Source organism: Suncus etruscus, chromosome 20, assembly GCF_024139225.1.
Source record: "Suncus etruscus isolate mSunEtr1 chromosome 20, mSunEtr1.pri.cur, whole genome shotgun sequence".
In the NCBI taxonomy this organism is placed as follows: Eukaryota; Metazoa; Chordata; class Mammalia; order Eulipotyphla; family Soricidae; genus Suncus; species Suncus etruscus.
In genome coordinates, this window is record NC_064867.1 from 40,376,907 (window position 1) to 40,397,662 (window position 20,756).

General features: G+C 54.4%; 1 protein-coding gene across 1 annotated transcript; it reads right to left on the minus strand.

Moving 5' to 3' along the window:
• Positions 1 to 657: 657 nt before the first annotated feature.
• On the minus strand, positions 658 to 20,202 carry EDEM1 (ER degradation enhancing alpha-mannosidase like protein 1). The gene is made up of 14 exons (XM_049766111.1): positions 20,160 to 20,202; positions 19,549 to 20,063; positions 18,582 to 19,495; positions 14,937 to 15,009; positions 11,336 to 11,439; positions 8,327 to 8,498; positions 7,406 to 7,589; positions 5,884 to 6,058; positions 5,501 to 5,621; positions 4,891 to 5,061; positions 3,495 to 3,568; positions 2,765 to 2,861; positions 2,200 to 2,403; positions 658 to 1,695 (listed from the first exon to the last, which is right to left on the minus strand). The coding sequence occupies exons 1-14, from the start codon at positions 20,200 to 20,202 to the stop codon at positions 1,606 to 1,608; spliced, it is 2,937 nt and encodes a 978-aa protein (XP_049622068.1). The 3' UTR covers positions 658 to 1,605.
• Between the last annotated feature and the right edge of the window lie 554 nt (positions 20,203 to 20,756).

Here is a 20,756-nt window from a genome sequence, read left to right on the forward strand (position 1 = left end):
AGCCCAGCACAAAGGCCAGGGTCTGACACACAGGCAAGGCACAGAGTCCCTCCTGGGTGGGAGTGGGAACCTTCACCCTTAGACATGCCAGGAGTACTCAAAAGGACAGGCAAATGGGAAGGCGCCTGTCACCGACCTGAAGGGGCAGCAGGAAGAGTGTGCAGAAGAGATACAAGGACCCCTTCTTCCTGGCTGTCTCCCCACCCCACCCCCAGTCACCTGGAATAGCATGTGGATTTGTTCAGGACAGGGATGACTGTGTGTGCATGGACATGTATGTATGTATGTATGTATGTATGTATGTATGTATGTATGTATAATGCACGTGCTTGTGAGGTGTACGGATGGAGCATTTGGGTTGGCTTAGTGGAAACACTGGAGATTCGTCGAGCTCTCAAAGAAACATTTCTACCCTACCCTTGAGGCTATGTTGATCCACAGAAAACCTCTGAAATGTAGGATAAGCACTGGCATTTGGGATTTTTGTTTTTTGTTTTTTTTTAAACTTTTCACATAATAAATAAACTTTAAAAGACAGAGGTCACAGCCTACTGAAAAGTCCCTTTATAAAAATCTCAAAAAACAAAATATATTTCCGCTTAAGAAGAGCAAGAGCACTTAAAAGTTCAAGAAGGGAATGGGACTACACTGGGGTGGGGGCTTTCGGGGGGCGTCCCACACCCAGTGATGCTCACGGGTTACTCCAGCCCCCGGAACGCGACTGCATTTGGCTGAGAATGCAATCCATGGCCTGGCAGCATTCAGGTCTATCCCCATGGTCGGAAGCATGCAGGGAGCCACAGGAGCCCCCTTGCCTGAGCCCGTTTCCCTGAAGCCGGCCAGGGGTCCCAGCCCACAGCTGCCTCCCTGGCACCCTCAGAGCAAATTCATCGAGCATTCTCGCCTGGGTACAGAACACAAAAACACACGAAATTGCCAGAATCTTCCTGAGAGCTCCCCTTTCGCCTGCCCCTACGTGCGGTCTCGGGGCGACGTGGTGCCAGCCGGCAGAGGCCCAACCACCCGCTCGCTCTAAGGCACGAGTCTGGCAGCTCTTCCCTGACTGGCTTACCAGCACAAGACACAAACAGGACATATTGTTCTTTCTCACCACGGCGAGGCGGCCGTCAGGTTTTTCCTCTTTCCCTAAAAGGCACCTAGTTCTGACACCCAAGGTTGCTCAGCAAAGTTCGAAGCCGGGACAAGACCGTCCCAAAGGTCTACCTGCCAAGCTCGGGCACTGTAGGAGACGGTCCACTCTGGGTAACCATCCTTAGCCTTCACAGGCCAGCGTCTGCAGCATGGGGGAGTAGGCGAGGCACAGACAAGCAGATGGACGGTTTCCCTGGGAGCCCCGAGCTTGTAGGGGGACGGAATGCCAGGCGCAGGAGGCAGTGAACAGAGAGATGTCCTCAGCCCCACACCTGCAGGGTCGCAGCTGCCCGAGGCGTCCAGAGAGCAGCCCATTGGACACTGGGAACCGCCTCGACGGGCCCCTGATCCCGAGAGCTTGCTCACCTCGAGTTAGATCCTTGAGAAAAAGTGGGCACTTTATTAAGCAGAAGAGAACAGGAAGCGGGCAGGAATGGACGAGGGCGAGCGCGGTCAGATGAGACCGACCATCTGGTCGATCTGCCGCATGTAGACGCTCTTCAAGGGCAGCGCGTATCTCCTCTCATCTGGGACACGGTTGCACTGAGCAGAGAAGGGAAGGAGGCCGGTGAGTGCAATGGGAAGGGCTGAATCTGCGGGGGAGGCGTGTGTGTCCCGAATCCCCACGCCCAGCCTCCTGCGACCTTCCCCACTGTGCCCGTCTCACCGCCAGCTAAAGCCTAGGCTGACGAGCGGCCGTGACCTTTAAATGGCATTTTCTGCAAAGCCCGCTAGAGTTCATGGTTGTTCTGGCTGCTGTATGCCCGGTGCTGGCTCTTTGTCCCGCCTTGGCCTCTGTGTTAAGTCCAGAAGTCCTGCCCTGCACCCCTGCATGTCCCCACGGCCCGCTGAAGCAGCCTCAGGCAGTGCCAAGGAGGAAGGCAGGTGGGCCCCTGCAGCACCAGCTCAGAGCCAAGCTGCAGCCCTGAGCCTCTGACGCCCCTGGCCCTGTGTGAGTCCTGAGCCTGCCATGCTCCCTCCTCCCACCTCACCACGTGAGCCATGATCGCAAGAACTCGCGATGGACGGCAGGCGGGGAGCACTCACATTGGAGCTGGAGTTGATGCCACGGAACTCAGGGGCTTTGGACCTGTGCCCGGCCTTGCCCTCCACACCGTGCCCACCGCCCTCGGCGAACAGTTCCTTCCAGGGAGACTCTCGCAGCTGCTCGTCCACGGATATGACGTGGCCCTCCGTGGTGAACATGTATCTGGTCCCTGACTTGTGGACTGGATTCTCCTCATCAAATAGCTGGTTGGGGCGGGGGAGTGAGAAAGAGATACACCGGATCAGGATGGAGTTCTTGGGACAGCAGGCAGCTGGGCAGGAAGGACCCAGAAGACCCTGATCCAGCCAGCCAGGCAGCAGCGATGTTTGAGCAAGCCCTGATGCCAAGATGCCCTGGCCCCTCTCCACCTCAGAGCCGGAGCCGAGCTCCCGGGGGAATCCAATGTGGTCCTCCACTAGCACACAACTGGTGCTCAGGAACACGAGAGGGAGGCAGAAGATGTCCAGACATGGGGACAGAAGGACACACAACAATGGGGACATGGACACAGAACAATGGGGACATAGAGACATAGGAGACCAGCATGCCGGGAGTAGCACATACCAGATACAAGTACTTGCAGGTCTCGCTGAGGAAGAAGCTCTCCATCCGGTCCTCCTTGGACTTGTCGATGACATGATGCAGCGTGGCGTAGCCGCACCTAAAAGGCACGACACACACCTGAGCAGAGGCACCTGCCAGCCCTGACCCCACACACCCGGCACAAACAGTACTGCAACATGGGCGTGAGGGCTGGGGTCCCTCTATCTCAGAGGTAATGTTCCATCTAAAAAGGGGGCTTTTTTTTGTGTAGAGGTGAAGTAGAAGGCAGCAGACTTGCCAAAAGCACTGCTCACACCATGAGAAGGGCTAATTTCAAGCATAGGAGATGGGTTTGAATTTCCAGGGTCAACACTTATAGAACTGATCAATCATTTTCAATTAAAAGCTTTTTATTTGTTTGTTCGTTTCTTGGGCCACACCCAGCGGTGCTCAGGGGTCACTCCTGGCTCTGTGCTCAGAAATCACTCCTGGCAGGTTCAGGGGACCGTATGGGTTGCCAGGGATCAAACCTGGGTCCATCCAAAGTCAGCTGCATGCACGGCAAATGCCCTCCTGCTATGCTATCTCTCCGGCCCCTAAACTAATAGCTTAAACTATAATTTTATCAGAAAATACTAATAGCAGTGTAAGGCTAAGCTTTCAGACACGCAGACATCCCCAAGAGTGTAACTGGACAGGCTGCATGGCCCCAGTTCCCCAAAAGAACACGATGAGGAGAGTCAGAACTCACTTGACTCTTGTGTGCTTCTCCAGACTCTGCAGAATCTCCATTCCCACATGGAGGTAGAAGGGGTTCTTAGTGGCCTGCAGGGATTGGGGAGAATCAATGTGATCTGTAGAGACCCGGGTTCACAACTCACAGTTCGCAGGCCAGTCCAAAGCCCAAAGCTCATGGCCCATAGGCCACAGTTTACAGACATAGTCTACAGCACACAGTCCGCCACCAAAGGCCGAAGGCTCACAGCCCAGGGGCCATAGTCCACAACTCATGGCCTAGTCTGTGTTCTGTGGCCAAGGCCTATAGCCCACAACCTGCCTTGTAGCCCCTCCAGCCTCCTCTTCACTCACTGCCCAGCACACTCAGTCTCAAAGTTGCTTACGCAAGCAACAGCTCTTGGCTCTACTCTCTGGACCCACTGACCCCCAAAACAAACAATGGCTCCGTAACAGCAAAAGCCTGAGAACCAATCCAGGGGCTACCTCACCTCACCTCACCTCACAACTCTAGAAGTCTGGATCCAGGGCCAAGACTCTGGGCTGAGAAAGCCACAGACCATCAGGAGGCCACTGGCCACCACAGTCCCCCTGGCTCTGGATAGTGTCGCCTGCCATCACCTGTCCTCCAGATTTAGAGCTAGGTTTGGTTCTGCTGTACCCCCTGGTGTCAGGCAGGGGTCACCAAGGGCAGCAGAACAAGATGACAGAATTCTCAAGTCACAGGAGAAAAGCCCCAGGAGAGGCACATGGAGGTGGGTATTGAGGAAAAGCAGCACCTAGGATCGGGCACAGTGGGGAGGCACAGGCAGCAGGGACCAGGCTCTTCCAGGCATCGCTGACTTTCACCCTCACAAGCACAGAAGTTGGCCTGACTCCCCAATTTCTGCCCCTTGTAGAAGCAAGTGACAAGGGTCATAGCTAAATGCTAGAGATGCTCTCCACACTAGGGTTTGTGACACCGAAACAATGCAGGCATCATGTCCATGTCCACATGGAAAGGCGAGGACCAGGGTGTATACACAAATGCACACATAGTATAGCCTTCAGTTGGGGCAGCACCCCAAGACTGGAGGAGTCCCAGAAAAAGGATCGAGTGAGAGGCCGTGGAGGAAGTAAGCAGAACCCATTAGGGCCAGCGACTGTCCACCCTATAGCCTAGACTAGAGCCATGTCCCAGGGCCTCTGGGCCTGTGGGGGAGACAAGCCCATGGTTCAGACACAGCTCAGGATAGTGGGACAATGGTGCTACAGATACAAGACACTGCACTGTCCCACAGAGCCACGGGACACCTACATCCGCAGGGGCAGCTACACACTGGGCAAACCCAGAGGGGCATCTACAGGCCCAGGACATTCCCACGGGGACACCCGCACACCCCGGCCTGTGCTCCTGACATCCCTCGTGGTACCTGATAGAGCAGATAGGTGGACTCCACCAGCTCAGGCCGAAGCGGGTAGAAGAGCACGTCAGGGGCCTGCAGCTGCCAGTTGTAGCGCTCGGGGAGGGCCCCATAGCGCCTCCAGATAGCGTAGTAGAAGGCGTGGAGGCAGATGGCATCCTCCACGTCTCCCATCAGGACCTGCGGAGACCACACACACTGCTGGGATGCTTCTCCCAGAGCAAAGGAATAACTGCAAGGTTGTAGCTCCCCCATCACCACGAGTCTGGTTTCTGATTTGCTGCTCATTTACTTTTTTTCGTTTGTTTGCTTTTTTTGGCGGGGTCACACCCAGCAGCACTCAGAAGTCGCTCCTGGCAGGCTCAAGGAACCATATGGGATTCCGGGAACCAAACCCAGGTCTGTCCTGGGTTGGCTCTGTGCAAGGCAAACCTAACCTACAGAGTGACTAGACAAGTGAGTCCAGAACGAGAGAGCCAGACTGCAGGGCCTTCCGGCTGGGCGGAGGCCAGGGCAGACACAGGAGGGACAGAATTGAGTCCACAGCAGGCAGGGAAACGGTGCCTCGCACCCGGGCCAAACGTTCTCCACCCAGGAAGCCCAAAGAAGAGCTCAGTACCTGCAGTCCCGGGAAGAAGGCCTGCAGAGAGTCAATCCACGTATTCATCAGCTGCCCGCTGAACATGTTCACGTTGACGTACAGCGGGGGGTCCCCTTCTCCCTCGTTGCAGGCTTCCCGACTGGGGGGAGGGAGGGGTCCATGTAGAGCAGGGAAGGAAAGGGAAAGATCCTTGAGGAACGGACAGCATGGGAGCCCACAGCCTTCCCCAGACAGGGAGACAAGCAGGCAGTCTCCCTGGGTTAGAGAGAGAGATGAGGCACGGAGATGCACAGACAGTGGCACAGCCAGTAGGAGCACGGGAGCTGAGAACAAGGCCTCATGCTGGGCACTGACCTCAGAGGCACGAAATCACGTGCCCCCCACGCCCCCGGGACACGTACCCCCGGCGCAGGTAGCTCTGGATGCTGCGGTAGGCGGCGTTGAACATGTGGAGGTCGTCTTCCTCGCCGAAGAGGATGTAGGACTTGAGCAGGTACTCGTAGAAGGAGTCCAGGCCGGCGCCCAGGCCGCTCTGCTTCCCCACCCAGTGGCCCGTCTGGATGTTCACCACATTGCCTGCAAGACATCCAGTTAGTTCAGTGCGGCAGGGGTTTGTTCAACACTTCTGTCCTTGGAGGCCATAGGCATCCAGTCCCGATAACGTTTTTCTAAGTGCATAAGAGAGTTCCCACCTCTGGCCCAGTTCTACCAGTCCTGAGTCTTCTTATAAAATTAAAAAGAAAAATTATTTTTGAAATGTATAAACAAAGAGTCAAAGAATAAGAAACCTCAGTGCACAGCCAGGAGTAAGCTCTAATATCTCAAGGGATGGCCCAAAGACTAAAAAAATGAGGGAAAAAGCATACATTTCTGCCCTTCGAGCCGCCTTCCTAGTCTCTAAAATTCCCTTTATTGGGGGCGGGCCACACCTGATAGTGTTCAAGGCTTACAATTAACTCCGTGCTCAGGGATCACTCCTGGCGGGGATCAGGAGATTGAACTTGGGTCAGCTGTGTGCAAGGCCTTCCTGGAACTTCCCCATGCTCTCTCTGGTCCTACAGAACCTTCCTGAATCAGAACTGTAGCTCAGTGACAGAGGCCAAACCTTGCATGCGTGAGGCCTTGGGCTTGAGCCCCAGCCCCGAATTTCAAGTCTTGAGTTAGACTCATAGTAGTTACTGAAGATGAATGATACTATATAAAGGTAATTATTCACTGCACTTTCTTTCCGTCCATCATTGAGATTTTCCAAAGTCTTATTTTTTGTTTGTTCATATTTGATCCCACCTGAAGTACGTAGGGCTTACCCTTGGGTCTACAACTGAGAATCACTCCTGGCAGGCCTGGGGACCCATGAAGTGCCAGGAATTGAACCCGGATCAGCCACTTGCAGAGCCAGAGCCCTCTTCACTGTCCTTTCTCTCCAGCACTCACTGATCCTTTTGTTTTGTTTTGTTTTGTTTTGTTTTTGGACCACACCCGGTGACGCTTAGGGGTTACTCCTGGCTGTCTCCTAGCTTGGGGGACCATATGGGACACCGGGGGATAAAACCGCAGTCCATCCCAGGCTAGTGCTTGCAAGGCAGACGCCTTGCCTCTAGAGCCACCGCTCCAGCCCCTACTGTTCCTTCTTTTAATAGCACCTTGAACAAAGGGAAAATTCTGCCTGGTCCAGGGTTAGCTGAACCTGATCCTGGCCAGGTTGCCTTTGAGAAAGTCACTGTCCATAACTGGAGTCCCTGCAGCTGTTCCCATGACAACTTCTGGGAATCAGTATAGCCCTGTGCAAGATGCCCGGGGCTGGGACAGTAACCTCCAGCATTGCTTTAGGCCAAGTCCCACAGAGACATGGGGAAGGGGGGCCAGGGGCCTTTGTGAGTGAAGGACAGGGAGAGAGGCCCAAGCACCCAGGCGCCACCACACCTAGCAATCCTGTGTCGTTGCTCCGGAGGCTCCAGAGGGCCTTCACAGCTCTCCTGGCCACCCACTCGAACGTGGGGTCCCCCAGTAAGCGGCTAAGAATCCCAAACTCCACCAGGAGGGAGCCGGCGCCCGCCGTGCACGTCTCATTGTTGCTGTCCGGGGGTACGCCATTTTTGAGATTCACCTGAGAATATAGAAGACAAAGGCTGCAGCAGCCAGAGCAGCAAGACAGCAGGCAGGGTGTGGACCGGATTCAGTCCCCAGGACTCCAAGGCCCCACCAGGAGTGACTCCCAAGCATAGAGCCAGGTTGAAGCCCTGAGAACTGCCAGGTGTAATCCAAAACTCAAAAACAGAGAGAAAGGCCACAGAGATGGCAGGGTGGAAGGCCAAGCCACACTACCACTGTCTCATGGCGTACCTTCATCCCCTGGGGGTAAGCCAGTTTCTGCCCAGTCTCTGCAAGTTACACAGAAACCAAAGATCACCGGGGGCTTCTTTCTGAATGTCACTCAGGTCACCAAACTACTCCAAAGAGGGGCAGCAGAGAGAGGGTAACAGTGAGACAGACCTTCCTTACCCCATTCCTCGACACATAAAAGATAGAGGAGCAGTCAAGCATGCTGAGATCACAGCCACCTCTCTGATGGGACTAAAGCTCCTGATTCGTGTCACAAGCAGAAAAACCCCATATGCAGGACGGGGCCTGCTAAACAGTGACACATTTGCCTCCTGGGGGGCCTTGGGGCAGAGGTGTGGCTCACTGGCACACAGAGGGAGGCTCCCAGAAAATGCAAGACCCCAGGAATCCTGATGGGGCCAATTCCCCCAAAGAGGAGACTGCACCTCCTTTACCCCCTGAAAATTTCACTCCAGAAAAACGTTCCTCCCAGCTCCTGAGACCCCGAGGCCCACGACCTACGCGAGGGTAGGGAATGCCGGTCTTGGTGTTCTCAAAGGCCGGAAGGAGCCTCACAGCCAAGTCATGGGCCATGTGCAGCAGCTCATTGTCATAGTCCTTGATGGTCATGTCTCCAAAGGGCTGCGTGGCGTCTGTGATTATCCTGTGGGCAGACAGGAGGCTTCCCAGGACCCTGCGGATGCGGACAGGAAGGACACACAGTCAAGCCTCGTCTCGCCGGGTTCAGGACCAAGAAGCTCTCTGCCCTCTGGGTCTTAGCTTCCGATCCTTAGCAGCCAAACTGGGCTCAGCATGGCACATCCAGAGCGGGAGAAACGCTGCTCCATGGCCCTCAGCACGCCCCAGCAGGACTGTGCCAAGCATTCTCAAGAATACTTGTGAACCATGGAAAAGAAGGCAGCCAGTCACAGAAGGAGCAGAGTGCTGAGAGCAAGTCAAAAGGGACTTTTGTGCTTTTGGCTGCCAAGGTTAAATTTCCCCAGTCTGAGTGAGGTCAGTGAGAAGGGAACAAAGTGAGAGCCAGACCCAGAGCAACAGTAGAGCAGGGAGGGCACTTGCCTTGCATGCGGCCGACCCAGGCTCAATCTTCTGGCATCCCATACGGTCCCCTGAGCATGTCAGGAGTGAAACCCGAGTACAGAGCTAGGAATAACCCGAGTGACACGGGGTGGCCAAAAAAAAAAAAAAAACTTACCCCATGTCCTTTAAGAGTCACGAACAGAGGCACCCACCTCTCCAATGATGTGAAATGAAGCAACAGCTTTCAGAATATTCGTTTCTTGTTTGCTTTTTGGATTTTTTTTTTATTTGGGGGAGTCACACCCGTGATGCGCAGGGTTTACTCCTGACTCAGAAATCACTCCTGGTGCTGCTCAGAGAACCATATGGGATGTTGAGGGTCAAACTTGAGTCAGTTGTATGCAAGGCAAGTGACCAGCCCTCTTGTTCTATCACTTCAGCCCCCAACATTGAATGTATTTTGTTTTATTTTATTTAGTTTTGGGGCCACACCTAGTGGTGCTCAGGAATTACTCCTGGCTCGGCACTCCAAAATTACTCCTGCCAGACTCAGGGGACCAAATGGGATGCCGGGGATCGAACCTAGGTCCCTGCTATGCTAGGACAAAGGGGAATGGGCCTGACCTGATGGTGCCTAGGGGCTCCTGGTTCAGCTCCTGGGGAGCTTCCAGAGACACCCCAGGAACCAGGCAATGTTGGAGATCAATCAAACAGGGTCAGCAACAAGCACCTGGCCCCTGAACCTCTTCAGCCCCCACAGCTTTTGTCTGAAAAGTGCTAGAGTGCTGTAGGGTGAAATGCTAAGATACAAATCTGCCCTCTGGGTGGGAGGACTAAGATACACAGGATATTAACAGAATTTAACTAGAAAAAATCTCACCCCATCAAAAAATGGGAAGAAATGAATAGACACTTCCTCAAAGAGGAAACACAGATGATCAAAGGCATATGAAAAAATGTTCCACATCACTAATCATCAGAGAGAATGCAAATCAAATCAACAATGAGGTTCCATCTCGTGCCAGACACTGGCACACATCACACAAAATCAATCAGTGCTGGCAGGGACGTGGGGAGAAAGGAACTCTCATTCACAGCTGGTGGGAATGCCGTCTAGTCCAACCTTTATGGAAAGCGATACGGAGGTTCCTCAGAAAACTGGAAACTGAGCACCCAAATGTTACAGCAATATCACTCCCAAGGATATACTCTAGGAACACAAATACACAACACAAATATGCCTTCTGCATGCCTCTGTTCACTGCAGCTCTACAATAGACAGAATCTGGAAACAACCCAGATGCCTGACAAAGATGAGTGGCTAAACAGAGTACTATGCAGCTTGTTAGGAAAAATGAAGCTATAAAATGTGCCTATCCATGGATGAACATGGAGACTATTATGCTGAGTGAAATGAGTCAGAGGGAAAAGGAGAGAAATAGAGCAGTCTCACTTACCTGTGGGATACAAGAAAAATAAAAGACAATATGGTAATAATATCAAGAGACAATAGAGATGAGGGCCTGAAGGACCAGCCCACGATATGAAGCTTACCACAAAGAGTGGTGAGTGGACTGGAAGCACTAACTGCAGCGATAACTACCAAGACAGTGAGAAAGGGCAGTGGAATGCCTGTTCCGAAAGCAAAGGGGGGGCCAGGATGGGGACAGGATGATGACACATTGGTGATGAGAAAATTAAACTGGTGAAGGGTTGTTAGGTTATACCGTTCCTTTGCATGTTTGTTTACAACTTGGATTTACCCCAAAACAGAGATTGTCTTACTTATAAACCTGTGTCAACCTGGTTGGGACGGGTTCAGGATAGCCTGCGTTATTTGTCCACACTGGCCCCACACAGGGGTGGTTTCTGTACTCAATAAAAGCGGCAGTTTCTGGCAGGCAGCTTGGTGGAGATACTAGGTAGAAGACTGCCGGACTACAGTTGTTTCACCCTCAGCCTGATTTGGATTATTTCATGCATGACCCTGATTCAGACTTGTTCACCTGGGGTTGGAGATATTTTTACAAAGGGTGGTATACATTCTATAACTGAAACCCAACCATGAACGTTTCTGTAACCATGGTGCTTAAAGAAAGAAGTTAAAGAAAAATAAAATCTGAGTGTAGGACATGGGTCTAATACAGCGGGAGCCAGACAGGACTGGGAGGGCAGAAGTCAGTGAGAACTGTGCATCCATACAGATGGAAACCGAAAGCCACAATGCTTTTCTAAGACTCTCAGGAAAAAGGAAATGAGACCAGACAAAAATCAAAACTATGGCAGCCTGCAGGAGGGGCACCTGGCATACCCCATTCCTGAAAGCACGGGGGCCCGAATATAATCACTGGGAAATACCAGCTGTTTCCCTTTCAATACACCCAGAACTCTGGGTATGAGAAACAGAGCTTGCGTTCTGGGCCCTTCACCCACCCTCGGGGTCTTCTTCCCTGCATGCAAAAGAGCCCTCACCGTTGGTAGCAAGGTTACCTTATCGTGGCCTCGAAGACCTGGACGGTGGAGTCTCTGTCGAAGGAAACAGTGTCGATCACTAACTTGACGGCTTTCTGGAACTCTGAGGAATTTCCCATGATCTTGAAAAAGAGTAAGAGCTTCAGTGGTGCGCACAGTCCAACTGTGACCATGAGGTAGCCAGAGCTGGCCCTTGGCAAAGTGCGCATGCTATCATGGTGGCCGCTAGCAGCCGACACATTCCAGGACAGAGGGAAAAACTACACCCAGTAAAACCCCGCGGGCTCATCTTCTAGCCCCCAATATCCTAATCTGGCAGCAATTTAGCACACAATTCCCCAAGGCCCTTGAAATGAGGGCCAATAAATCCCAAACCAAAGAAACAAAAATACGACCTTCCCAGAGTAGTTCAAAATAGACAGCCAGGGTGCTTGGTTCCCAGGAGAATAAGATCTCTGGAAAATTCTGGGATTTGTTTGTTTCCCTAGGCTAAGCACTCTGGAAATATGAGCATTATTTCAGGGGAATTTAAGAAAAAAAACAGTGGCATTCTTTAAAAAAATTGTGTAGAGCCAGAGTGACAGCACAGCAGGCAGGGCATCTGCCTTGCATACAGCTGAACCGAGTTCAATCCCCTGCATCCCATATGTCCCCCTGAGCACTGCCAGGAATGATTCATGAGCTTAGAGCCAGCAGTAGCCCCCAGCACTGCTAGGTATGGCCCCAAATAAAAAAGCCACTTAAAAATATGAAAGTCATTAGCTGCATTGCATGCCCCTTTTGTGAATTTTGTTGGTTTTGGAAACACAGTCAACAGTGCTCAGTGATTCCCAGAGAAGCTTGGGGTTCACTTCTAGTCCTGCTCCAGGGACCAAGTGCTTCCAGGAATCAAAACTGGGCTTCTGGGGCCAGAGTGATGGCGTAGTGGTAGGGCGCCTTGTACGCAGCTGATCCAGGACGGTTCAAAAAATACCGGGGGCCGGAGAGATAGCATGGAGGTAAGGCGTTTGCCTTTCATGCAGGAGGTCATCGGTTCGAATCCCGGCGTCCCATATGGTCCCCCGTGCCTGCCAGGAACAATTTCTGAGCCTGGAGCCAGGAATAATCTCTGAGCACTGCCGGGTGTGACCCAAAAACCACAAAAAAAAAAAAAAAAAAAATACCGGACTTCTGGGGCCGGGAAGGTGGCGCTAGAGGTAAGGTGTCTGCCTTGCTAACGCTAGCATAGGATGGACCGAGGTTCAATCCCCCGGTGTCCCATATGGTCCCCCAAGCTAGGAGCGATTTCTGAGCGCATAGCCAGGAGTAACCCCTGAGCGTCAAAAGGGTGTGGCCCCAAAACAAAACAAAAACAAAAAACAAAAAAAAATACCGGACTTCTGGCATGCAAAGCCTGAGCTCAACCCAATAAACGCTCTCTGTGGGCCCTGCATGTTATGTACTTTGTACTTTGTTATGTTATGTACTTTGTCAATAGTGCTTTGTTGGGTTGACAAACCCAACAAGTTACAGTCAGACAAGAAAGAATTCAGATTTGGCCTCAGTAACATGAGTCAAAAGCCAATGTCAATTCTGGGGTCTGTGCTGACATCACAGAGACACAACAGAGTTGTCCGAGGCTCTCCCTCCTGTCATGAGTTCTGTCCTAAAATCCATGGAGCACAGATAGGTGGCTCCAGTCAGTCCAGTTCAAGTCTGTTCTTCTGGGAGATTCCAAATTGTCATGGAGGTCATGCCCAAGGTAGCCCAACACCTACTGTGGCCCAAGTAAAATATCCACAGAGGGAAAAGAAACCCACAGCTGCAGCAGCACCCCGGAAACATGCCTGAAGTGGCACACCAAAAGGGTGATAGATAATTTTGCCACTGAAACCCACTTGCGAGGAGGGTTGGTTTCCTTCGCCGCTCACCTGCACCCTACTGTTAGCAGCTGCTCGTGCTGCTCCGGGCACAGATGGGGCATGGGGGTGGGGGAGCGAGGGGTCCACAGGGGGTGGGGGTGGGGGGGGGTGACTGACTCCTTTTATTTCCATGCTGCACGTAGTCAGAGCTGCAGAGCCAAGTGGCCCGACTCAAGAGTTTCGCTCAGTCAAGCAGAACTGCCCTGATGCAAGATTTCATGTATTTCTGTCCTGTAGGGACATACAGGCTCCCAGCGCTGAGACTCCAACATGAACCACTCTAGATTCTGAGGACTCTTCCTCAGGGGGGGTGCATCCTTAGGCATGTACTAGGAATACTGCACAGGTTGGGTCACTCTGAGGCCAGGCCCCCTCAGATACACAGCAGGTGTGTGCTATGGCACCGGGGAGAGGGAGGGGATCTGTCTCGAGTGGACACATTACTCCCAAGTTTCTAGAAGCAATCCCTGCGGGCTGAGCCACCTCTTGGATCCCTTCAGTAACCTCTAACAAAGCAAGACAGATGTGCTGGGGCACATTCTCAGAACAAAGGGGTGGGCTAAGACATGGCTCACTCCTCCTGGGACATACTGGACAAGGAAAATGCTGCAATGTATACAAGGGCAACCCTCATTCTTTTTTGTTTGTTCCTTTTTGGAACATACCTGGCAGCGCTCAGGGATCAATAAGAAATTACTCCTGGCATGCTCGGGGGGACCATAATGGATGCTGAGGATTGCATGGGTTGGCTACATGCAAGGTAAATGCCCTACCAGCTGTGCTACGACTCCAGGCCTCCCCCCCTTTTTTTCTTTTTATGGGGGTGGTTTGGCAACCCACATTCTCTTCCAATAATTCAGTCCAGGAGACAACTGCTCATGGCTGGCAATGCCCACATCACTGAGAACCAGTCAGACTTGGCCAGCACAGTCCACATAAGAACATGTTTGGTGCCGGATCTGAATGCAGCGACTATGGTGCAGGACTGGCTGGGTGGTAAGGGCTGGCAGGGCCACAAGAGCGAGGAAGCTTAAGAAGCTCAAAACTGAGGGCTCAGCACCACCTCTGTGCTGAGACAATCCCCACGGCTTCCAGCAGGAGCATTAAACTAGACACACAACCAGGGTGGAGCCCCTGGCTTCATTCCATCTGCTCAGTCTCTTTGCAGGATCCAAAGTCCATGAGGAGGTGAAGCCAAAGAGATAGCATTGAGGTAGGGCGTTTGCCTTGCATGCAGAAGGACCCGGCATCCCATATGGTCCCCTGAGCCTGCCCGGAGCGATTTCTGAGCGTAGAGCCATGAGGAACCCCTGAGCGATGGCGGGTGTGACCCACAAAAACAAAAACAAAAACACAGTCCATGAGGAAACCCTCTGGAATGACGCAGCAGCTAAGCTGGGTGACAGGGGTCAGAACAGGATACATGCAAGCACCAGGTGGTTTGGCTGAGCTTCTATACCTGAAATCTCACTTCAGTAACTGAGAACTTCCAGACACCTTCTAGGACTCTTTTAGGGAATAAAAGTGAGACCCCAGAAACAGTTCCACTAACAGAGATCAGCCTTTCTTCTCCCCTCCTGTGGGGCTTGATCTCCTCTCCTTACAAGAACCAAAGCTCTGAGTGACGATAGGTTTCCGGGAAGATAAAAAGCACATTTTGGGGGAGAACCTGCCGATTGGAATAGCGGTGAAACGGGAGAATGAGACCCAACACTTACTGCCAGTGTGTCCAATGCATCAACGAGGGTCAAGGAGTAGTTCCCGAGGACATCGTTGATGTTCAGGTTCGAACTGGTAAAAGGAGAGAAAATTAAACAGTGAAACATTGGGAAAAGCAAAGAAAAAATAGACAGTGAAACCCAACAGCCTCAGAAACCAAGTCTCCTATGGACAGGGACAGGGGCATCTCTCTGGGGAGCTCCAGTCCCGCCTTTGCCCTCACTGGCAGAGTTTCATTGACAAATGCCATCTATCCAGCTTCAAAATCTCTGATGTAAAAACCATGAGGACAAGAAAGGCAAGTTGTCTGTTCTGGCCTCAGCTGTCATGAAGAATGAGACCTCAGCCATGAGGAATCCCCATCCTGGCAGGCACAGGACCTCAGCTGCTTGTGGGTGAGGAGTGAACGAATCCCTTTTTATTCTATTTCTCACTCACTTCTGACCCAAATAAGAGAAGAGTGGCAAGAGCCCGGGGACCCCCAGGCTGGTGAGCACATTTACTCCACGATGAAACCCCTGCTAATGGTTCTGGGCAATGAACAAGTAGAGAGGATGTGAAATCTGTCGGGGAGGACAAACAGTGCGGCTGGAGGAAGTTGTTCCTCTTGGCCCTCCTCGCAGACCCGTAGAGGAACTGCTGAAAGTGAGAGACCCAGAAGGATACGTTGATCAAACCAAGTGCAGACTTCCTTCTCTGTGCTATCAGATTCTCTTTCTGCCAACAGCCATCAGATCCTAATTCAGTCAAAAGTCCTGTGCCCGAGACCTCGTTAGCCCTTGGAAGGCTTCCAACGTGGTCAGGAGTGAGAACAGAAGCCCCAAACTCCAGCACCAGGTTTTTCCACTCACTCTACAACAAAGACTTTGTGGCTCTCCTCCAGGCACACTGTTCTGTTCTAGGGGCTTCCTAGAACAGGTGGGGTGCACAGTGCTGGGGGATGAATAATCACGGGCCTCACAATCCAGTGCTGGAACCTCCAGACTCACAACCACTTGTTAGGAACATTTCTGAACAAAGTCACTAAAGCAGCCCATCTGGGAAGCAAGGTTTCTCTCTCACGGTCACGCTGGCTCCCACTGGCCTTTTCTGGGCTCAGAGAGCACTCCCAGCCAGGAAGACGAAAAATGGCGCACGTCGGAGAAGCGCCAAGGAAAGAGGGAGGGAGATGCTCAGAACTCCAGAACTTTCTGCTGCCCTGCCCTGTGGTTGCAGAAATGAGGGATTCCAGCGAACCAGCTCCCGAAGGTGGTTACACACCGTGGCAGGTGCTAAGAGACCCCGCAACAGGGGAGGGGGCCTCTTCTTCTTCCTTTACAACTCACAACTGCTTACCCCAGGACACCCACTATCTATTTTTAAGGTTCTGGGCACCCCAAATCAGATAAAGAGGATTCTGGGGATCTGGACAGAAGGAAAGAAATGCTTCCCTCTGCAGCTGGCAGCAGAGTACGCCCAGAAAAGTGAGCCTGTGCCAGTGCTCAAGAGTGATCAGGCACAGGGACAGATCAGGCACTCTGAGACGGAGGGCTGAAGGGCACAGGGCAGAGGGATGACAGAGAACAGCAGCAGAACGCAATGAGGCTCTGGTGTTGGGAGGGTCCAAGGTCCAACTGCAAGCCAGACCAGGGTCAGTGTCTGTCCAGCTTGTTGATTCACAAAGCGTTTAGGAAGTGACAAGTCTTCTGTGGGCCAAAAGAACATCTCATGCGACAGAACAGAACGTTTGATCGATTCACAGCGTGACCCCAGGGGCCAAATCAGGAACCAACACAGGAGAGAGAGTGGTTCGAATCCCAGCATTCCATATGGTCCCCTGAGCCTGCCAGGGGCGATTTCTGAGCACAGAGCCAGGGGTAACCTGAGAGCACCGCCAGGTGTGCAGCCCAGGTGTGACCCAAAAACAAACAGAAAGCATGATCTCGGTCTAGGGCAGTGGAGATGGACACCGGAGGGCTGGCTCAGTTTCCAGCCAGATCTGACCATCCCATTCCGGTTCTAGGAGGGTCAGACCAGCCTTGAGTCAGAGTGGCTGATTCAGAAAGGCCTGGGCAGAGTCCGCCATGTCTATTCTGTCTCCTGATTCTAAAAACGAATCCTCACCACCGGCTTGACGATGCTTAAAGTCTAAGTGAACTTTCAGGAGCCTGAGCTATAGTACAGCGAGCAGGTATTTGCTTGCCACAGACACAAATGCCTAAGTTCAATCCACAGCACCGCGTGTGGTGGCCCAAGCCCACCTGAGCATCCCTAGGTGTGACCCCAATAATAATAATAATAATAATAATAATAATAATAAGACAAGCGAGAAGCATCTTTTAAGAACCATGGGGCCGGGTAGGTGGCGCTAGAGGTAAGGTGTCTGCCTTGCAAGCGCTAGCCAAGGAAGGACCGCGGTTCGATCCCCCGGCGTCCCATATGGTCCCCCCAAGCCAGGGGCGATTTCTGAGCACATAGCCAGGAGTAACCCCTGAGCGTCAAACGGGTGTGGCCCAAAAACCAAAAAAAAAAAAAAAAAAAAAAGAACCAGCTGTCTTGGGGTTCAGTACCCTCGCCTTTTCTGGGCGGAATGTGAAACTCTGACTGTGAGAGGCATGAAGTAGAAGAGAAATAGCCACAAGAATGGGGACTTGCAGGAAGGAGGTTCAGGGAAGGAGGATGGGAGACCCAGCTTGGGAAGAAAGGGGTGCAGGTTCAAACTCCCTTTCCCAGCACCAGCTGAGCTGCTTCAGCCACCTGGCCTCAGTTTACCCAGGCTATCCCCTCCCAGTCAGGACACCTGCTACGGGCTTCTCTCCGTCTCGTAAGGAAACCCAGGAGAGGTTTGTATGTAGACAGCTGAGTGTGGGACTGGGAGGGCACCCCAGATTGTGCTATTCTCCTAAAACGTAGCTGAGAGGGCAAGGAAGGACACAGGGACCCTGTCCGAAGACAGACAGCTTAGTTAGCGCCTCTGTGAATTCACCGGCACTTCCTGGGGGACGCTGAGGCACGTCATTCACTCCCCTCTGCTGCGAGGGACAGAGAGAGGCCTTTGGGGCAGACAGACTGGTCTGGTAAGCAGTCTCCGGGGATCACACAGTCAAACCCTAAATGCAGCCCTGGGTGGGTCTCTTGCTAGGTACCCCAAATGGAGCCCTGGGTCTCTTGCTAGGAACCCCAAATGCAGCCCCCGGGATCAGACCAGTCCAAGCCAATCAAGTGGCGCTCTGAGTCCTTGCTAGGTGCCCCAGATGCAGCCCTGAGGACTTTGCTAGTTACCCCAAATGCATACCCCAGGGTCAGAGCAGTCCAAGCCACCCAAATGCAGCCCTGGGTCCCTGCTAGGTACCGCAAATGAAGCCCTGGTTATCTTGCTAGGAACCCCAAGTGCAGCCCCCAGAGCCAGACTAATGCAAGCCAACTAAGTGGAGGCCTGGGTCCTTGCTAGGCACCCCAGATGCAGCCTGGGGTGTGTGCTCGCTAGCTACCCCAAAAGCAGCCACTGGGTCACACTGGGCCAGGCCTTCCAGAGGCCCAGCCAGATGCATGCCCTTCTGGGGGGTCAGCCAAGCAGGTGGAGGGGCGAGCCTTTTTGCAGAGAGAGAGCTGGATCCGGACGGACGCGGGCGCGCCTCCGTGTGGTGCCCTCCGACGCTACTCACGGGTCCCCGCGGTCGGGCCCGCGGCCGCGGCAGTGGATGGGGTTGAGCTCGTCCTGCGGGAAGGCGTGCGCCATGTAGCTGTCGTAGCCGAAGACGAACATGCCGCGGGCCCGGTCGCGCAGGCGGGCGCGCAGCTGCGGCGGGAAGTGGCCGCTGAAGCGCCGCGCGTAGTCGTCGTCGCGCCCGGGCACGGCGCCCCAGCGGGTGGGTCCGGGGGTCCGGGGAGATGATGATGGAGCCGGGGATGCTGGAGCCGTCGGGGATGATGGAGCCGCCGGGGATGCTGGAGACTGGGACGATGGAGCCGGGGATGATGGAGCCAGGTATGATGGAGCCGGTGATGGAGCCGCGCTCAAGCGCTCGGGCGCGCGCGGCCCCACGCCCAGCCCCGGGCCGAGCGCGAGCGCCAGCCAGAGCGCGGCGTGCAGGCCGAGGCGCAGCAGCAGCAGCGCCAGCACCAGCGCGCGCCAGGGCATGGCCGGCGGGGCGCCCTGCGCATCCTCGGGGCGGCGGCGGCGACGCTGAGGCGGCCTGAGGGGTCTCGAGCGAGCGGAGGCGAGGCTGAGGCGACCCTGAGGTGAGCTGAGGCGATGCTGAGGCGACCTGAGGTGTCTGTCTCGAGCGAGCTGAGGCGACTCTGAGGCGAGCTGAAGGGAAGTGGGGCGACTCCAGGCACCTGAGGCGACTCGACCGCGCCGAGGCGATTCTGAGGTGACTCGAGCGATCTGAGGCGATTCTGAGGCGACGCTGAAGCGACCCTGACTGGACCTGAGGCGACCTGAGGCGATTCTGAGGCGACTCTGAGGCGAGCTGAAGCGACCCTGAGGCGACCCTGACTGGACCTGAGGCGACTCTGAGGCGACCTGAGGTGTCTCAAGCGAGCTGAGGAGATTCTGAGGCGACCCTGACTGCAGCTGAGGCGACGTGGAGGCGACGCTGAGGCGAGCTGAGGCAATTCTGAGGCGACTCTGAAGCGATCTGAGGCGACGCTGAGGCGACCCTGACTGGACCTGAGGCGACTCTGAGGCGATTCTGAGGCGATCTGAGGCGACTCTGAAGCGACATGAAGCGAGTCTGAGGCGATTCTAAGGCGACGCTGAAGCGACTCTGACTGGACCTGAGGCGACGCTGAGGCGACCCTGAGGCGACCCCGAGGTGGGCTCGAGGCTCCCGCCCGCCCGCCCGCTCCGCCCCGCCGCTCCCTTCCCTTCCCTTCCTTCCCCTTTAAGGAACTCCTCCGTGACGCGCCCGGAACCGGCCCATTGTCCTGCGTCCGCCCGCCGCCCCGGATTGGGTCGGATCCTGCCCGGCCCCGCAGCAGCAGCAGCAGCGGCAGCGGCAGCAGCAGCAGCCAGGGCGCGGCCCGGGACTCCCTGAAGCGCCGCGGGCCGCGCCCCCTTGTGCGACTTTCCGCCCGACTCTGACCACGCCACGCCCCTCCTGCGGCCTCATTGGACGGCCGTGCAGTGAGTCCCGCCCCGTCTATAAATTAGGGCGTTTTGATTGGATGACAGCGCCGTCACGTAAGCCATGCCCCTTTGGTGAGCCGCTCTCAACCCGGCCTCGCCACGCTCCTACCAGGAAGCCTCGCTCGTCCTGATTGGATAAGCACGCCGTCCATCCCACCCCACTCCGCGAAGGTCACACCTCCTTACAGAAACTCCTCTCTTCTGATTGGATGGCTACGCCCTCAGTCCCGCCCCGCGCTGTAGACGCCCCTTTCACAAGCTCCGCCCAACCTGGTTGGATGGCCAGGCACCTTAGTTCCGCCACGCCCCTTGCGTAAGCGCCTCTCTCTCAACCTGGTCTCGCCACGCTCCTAGCCCCACCCCCTTGCCAGGCCTGATTGGATAAACTCGCCGTCAATCCAGCCCCGCTCCGCTAAGGCCACGCCCCTTCTATAAGTTTTGTACGGCCTGATTGGATAGCTGAGCCCTCAGTCCCGCCCCACGTATAAACCCCGCCCGACAGTGGCCCAGCCACACCCCGTTCATACCACGCCCCTTTATGTAAATTTAGTCCACCCGACACTGGCTTTGCCACGCCTCCTAGTCCTGCCTATTTTATATGGCCCCGCCCTGAGTCCTGCCTGCTTTATATGGCCCCGCCCTGACTCCGCCCCCGCGTCGTGGCCACGCCCAGGGTGGGTCCCAAGGCGAAAAAGCTGGCGTGGCG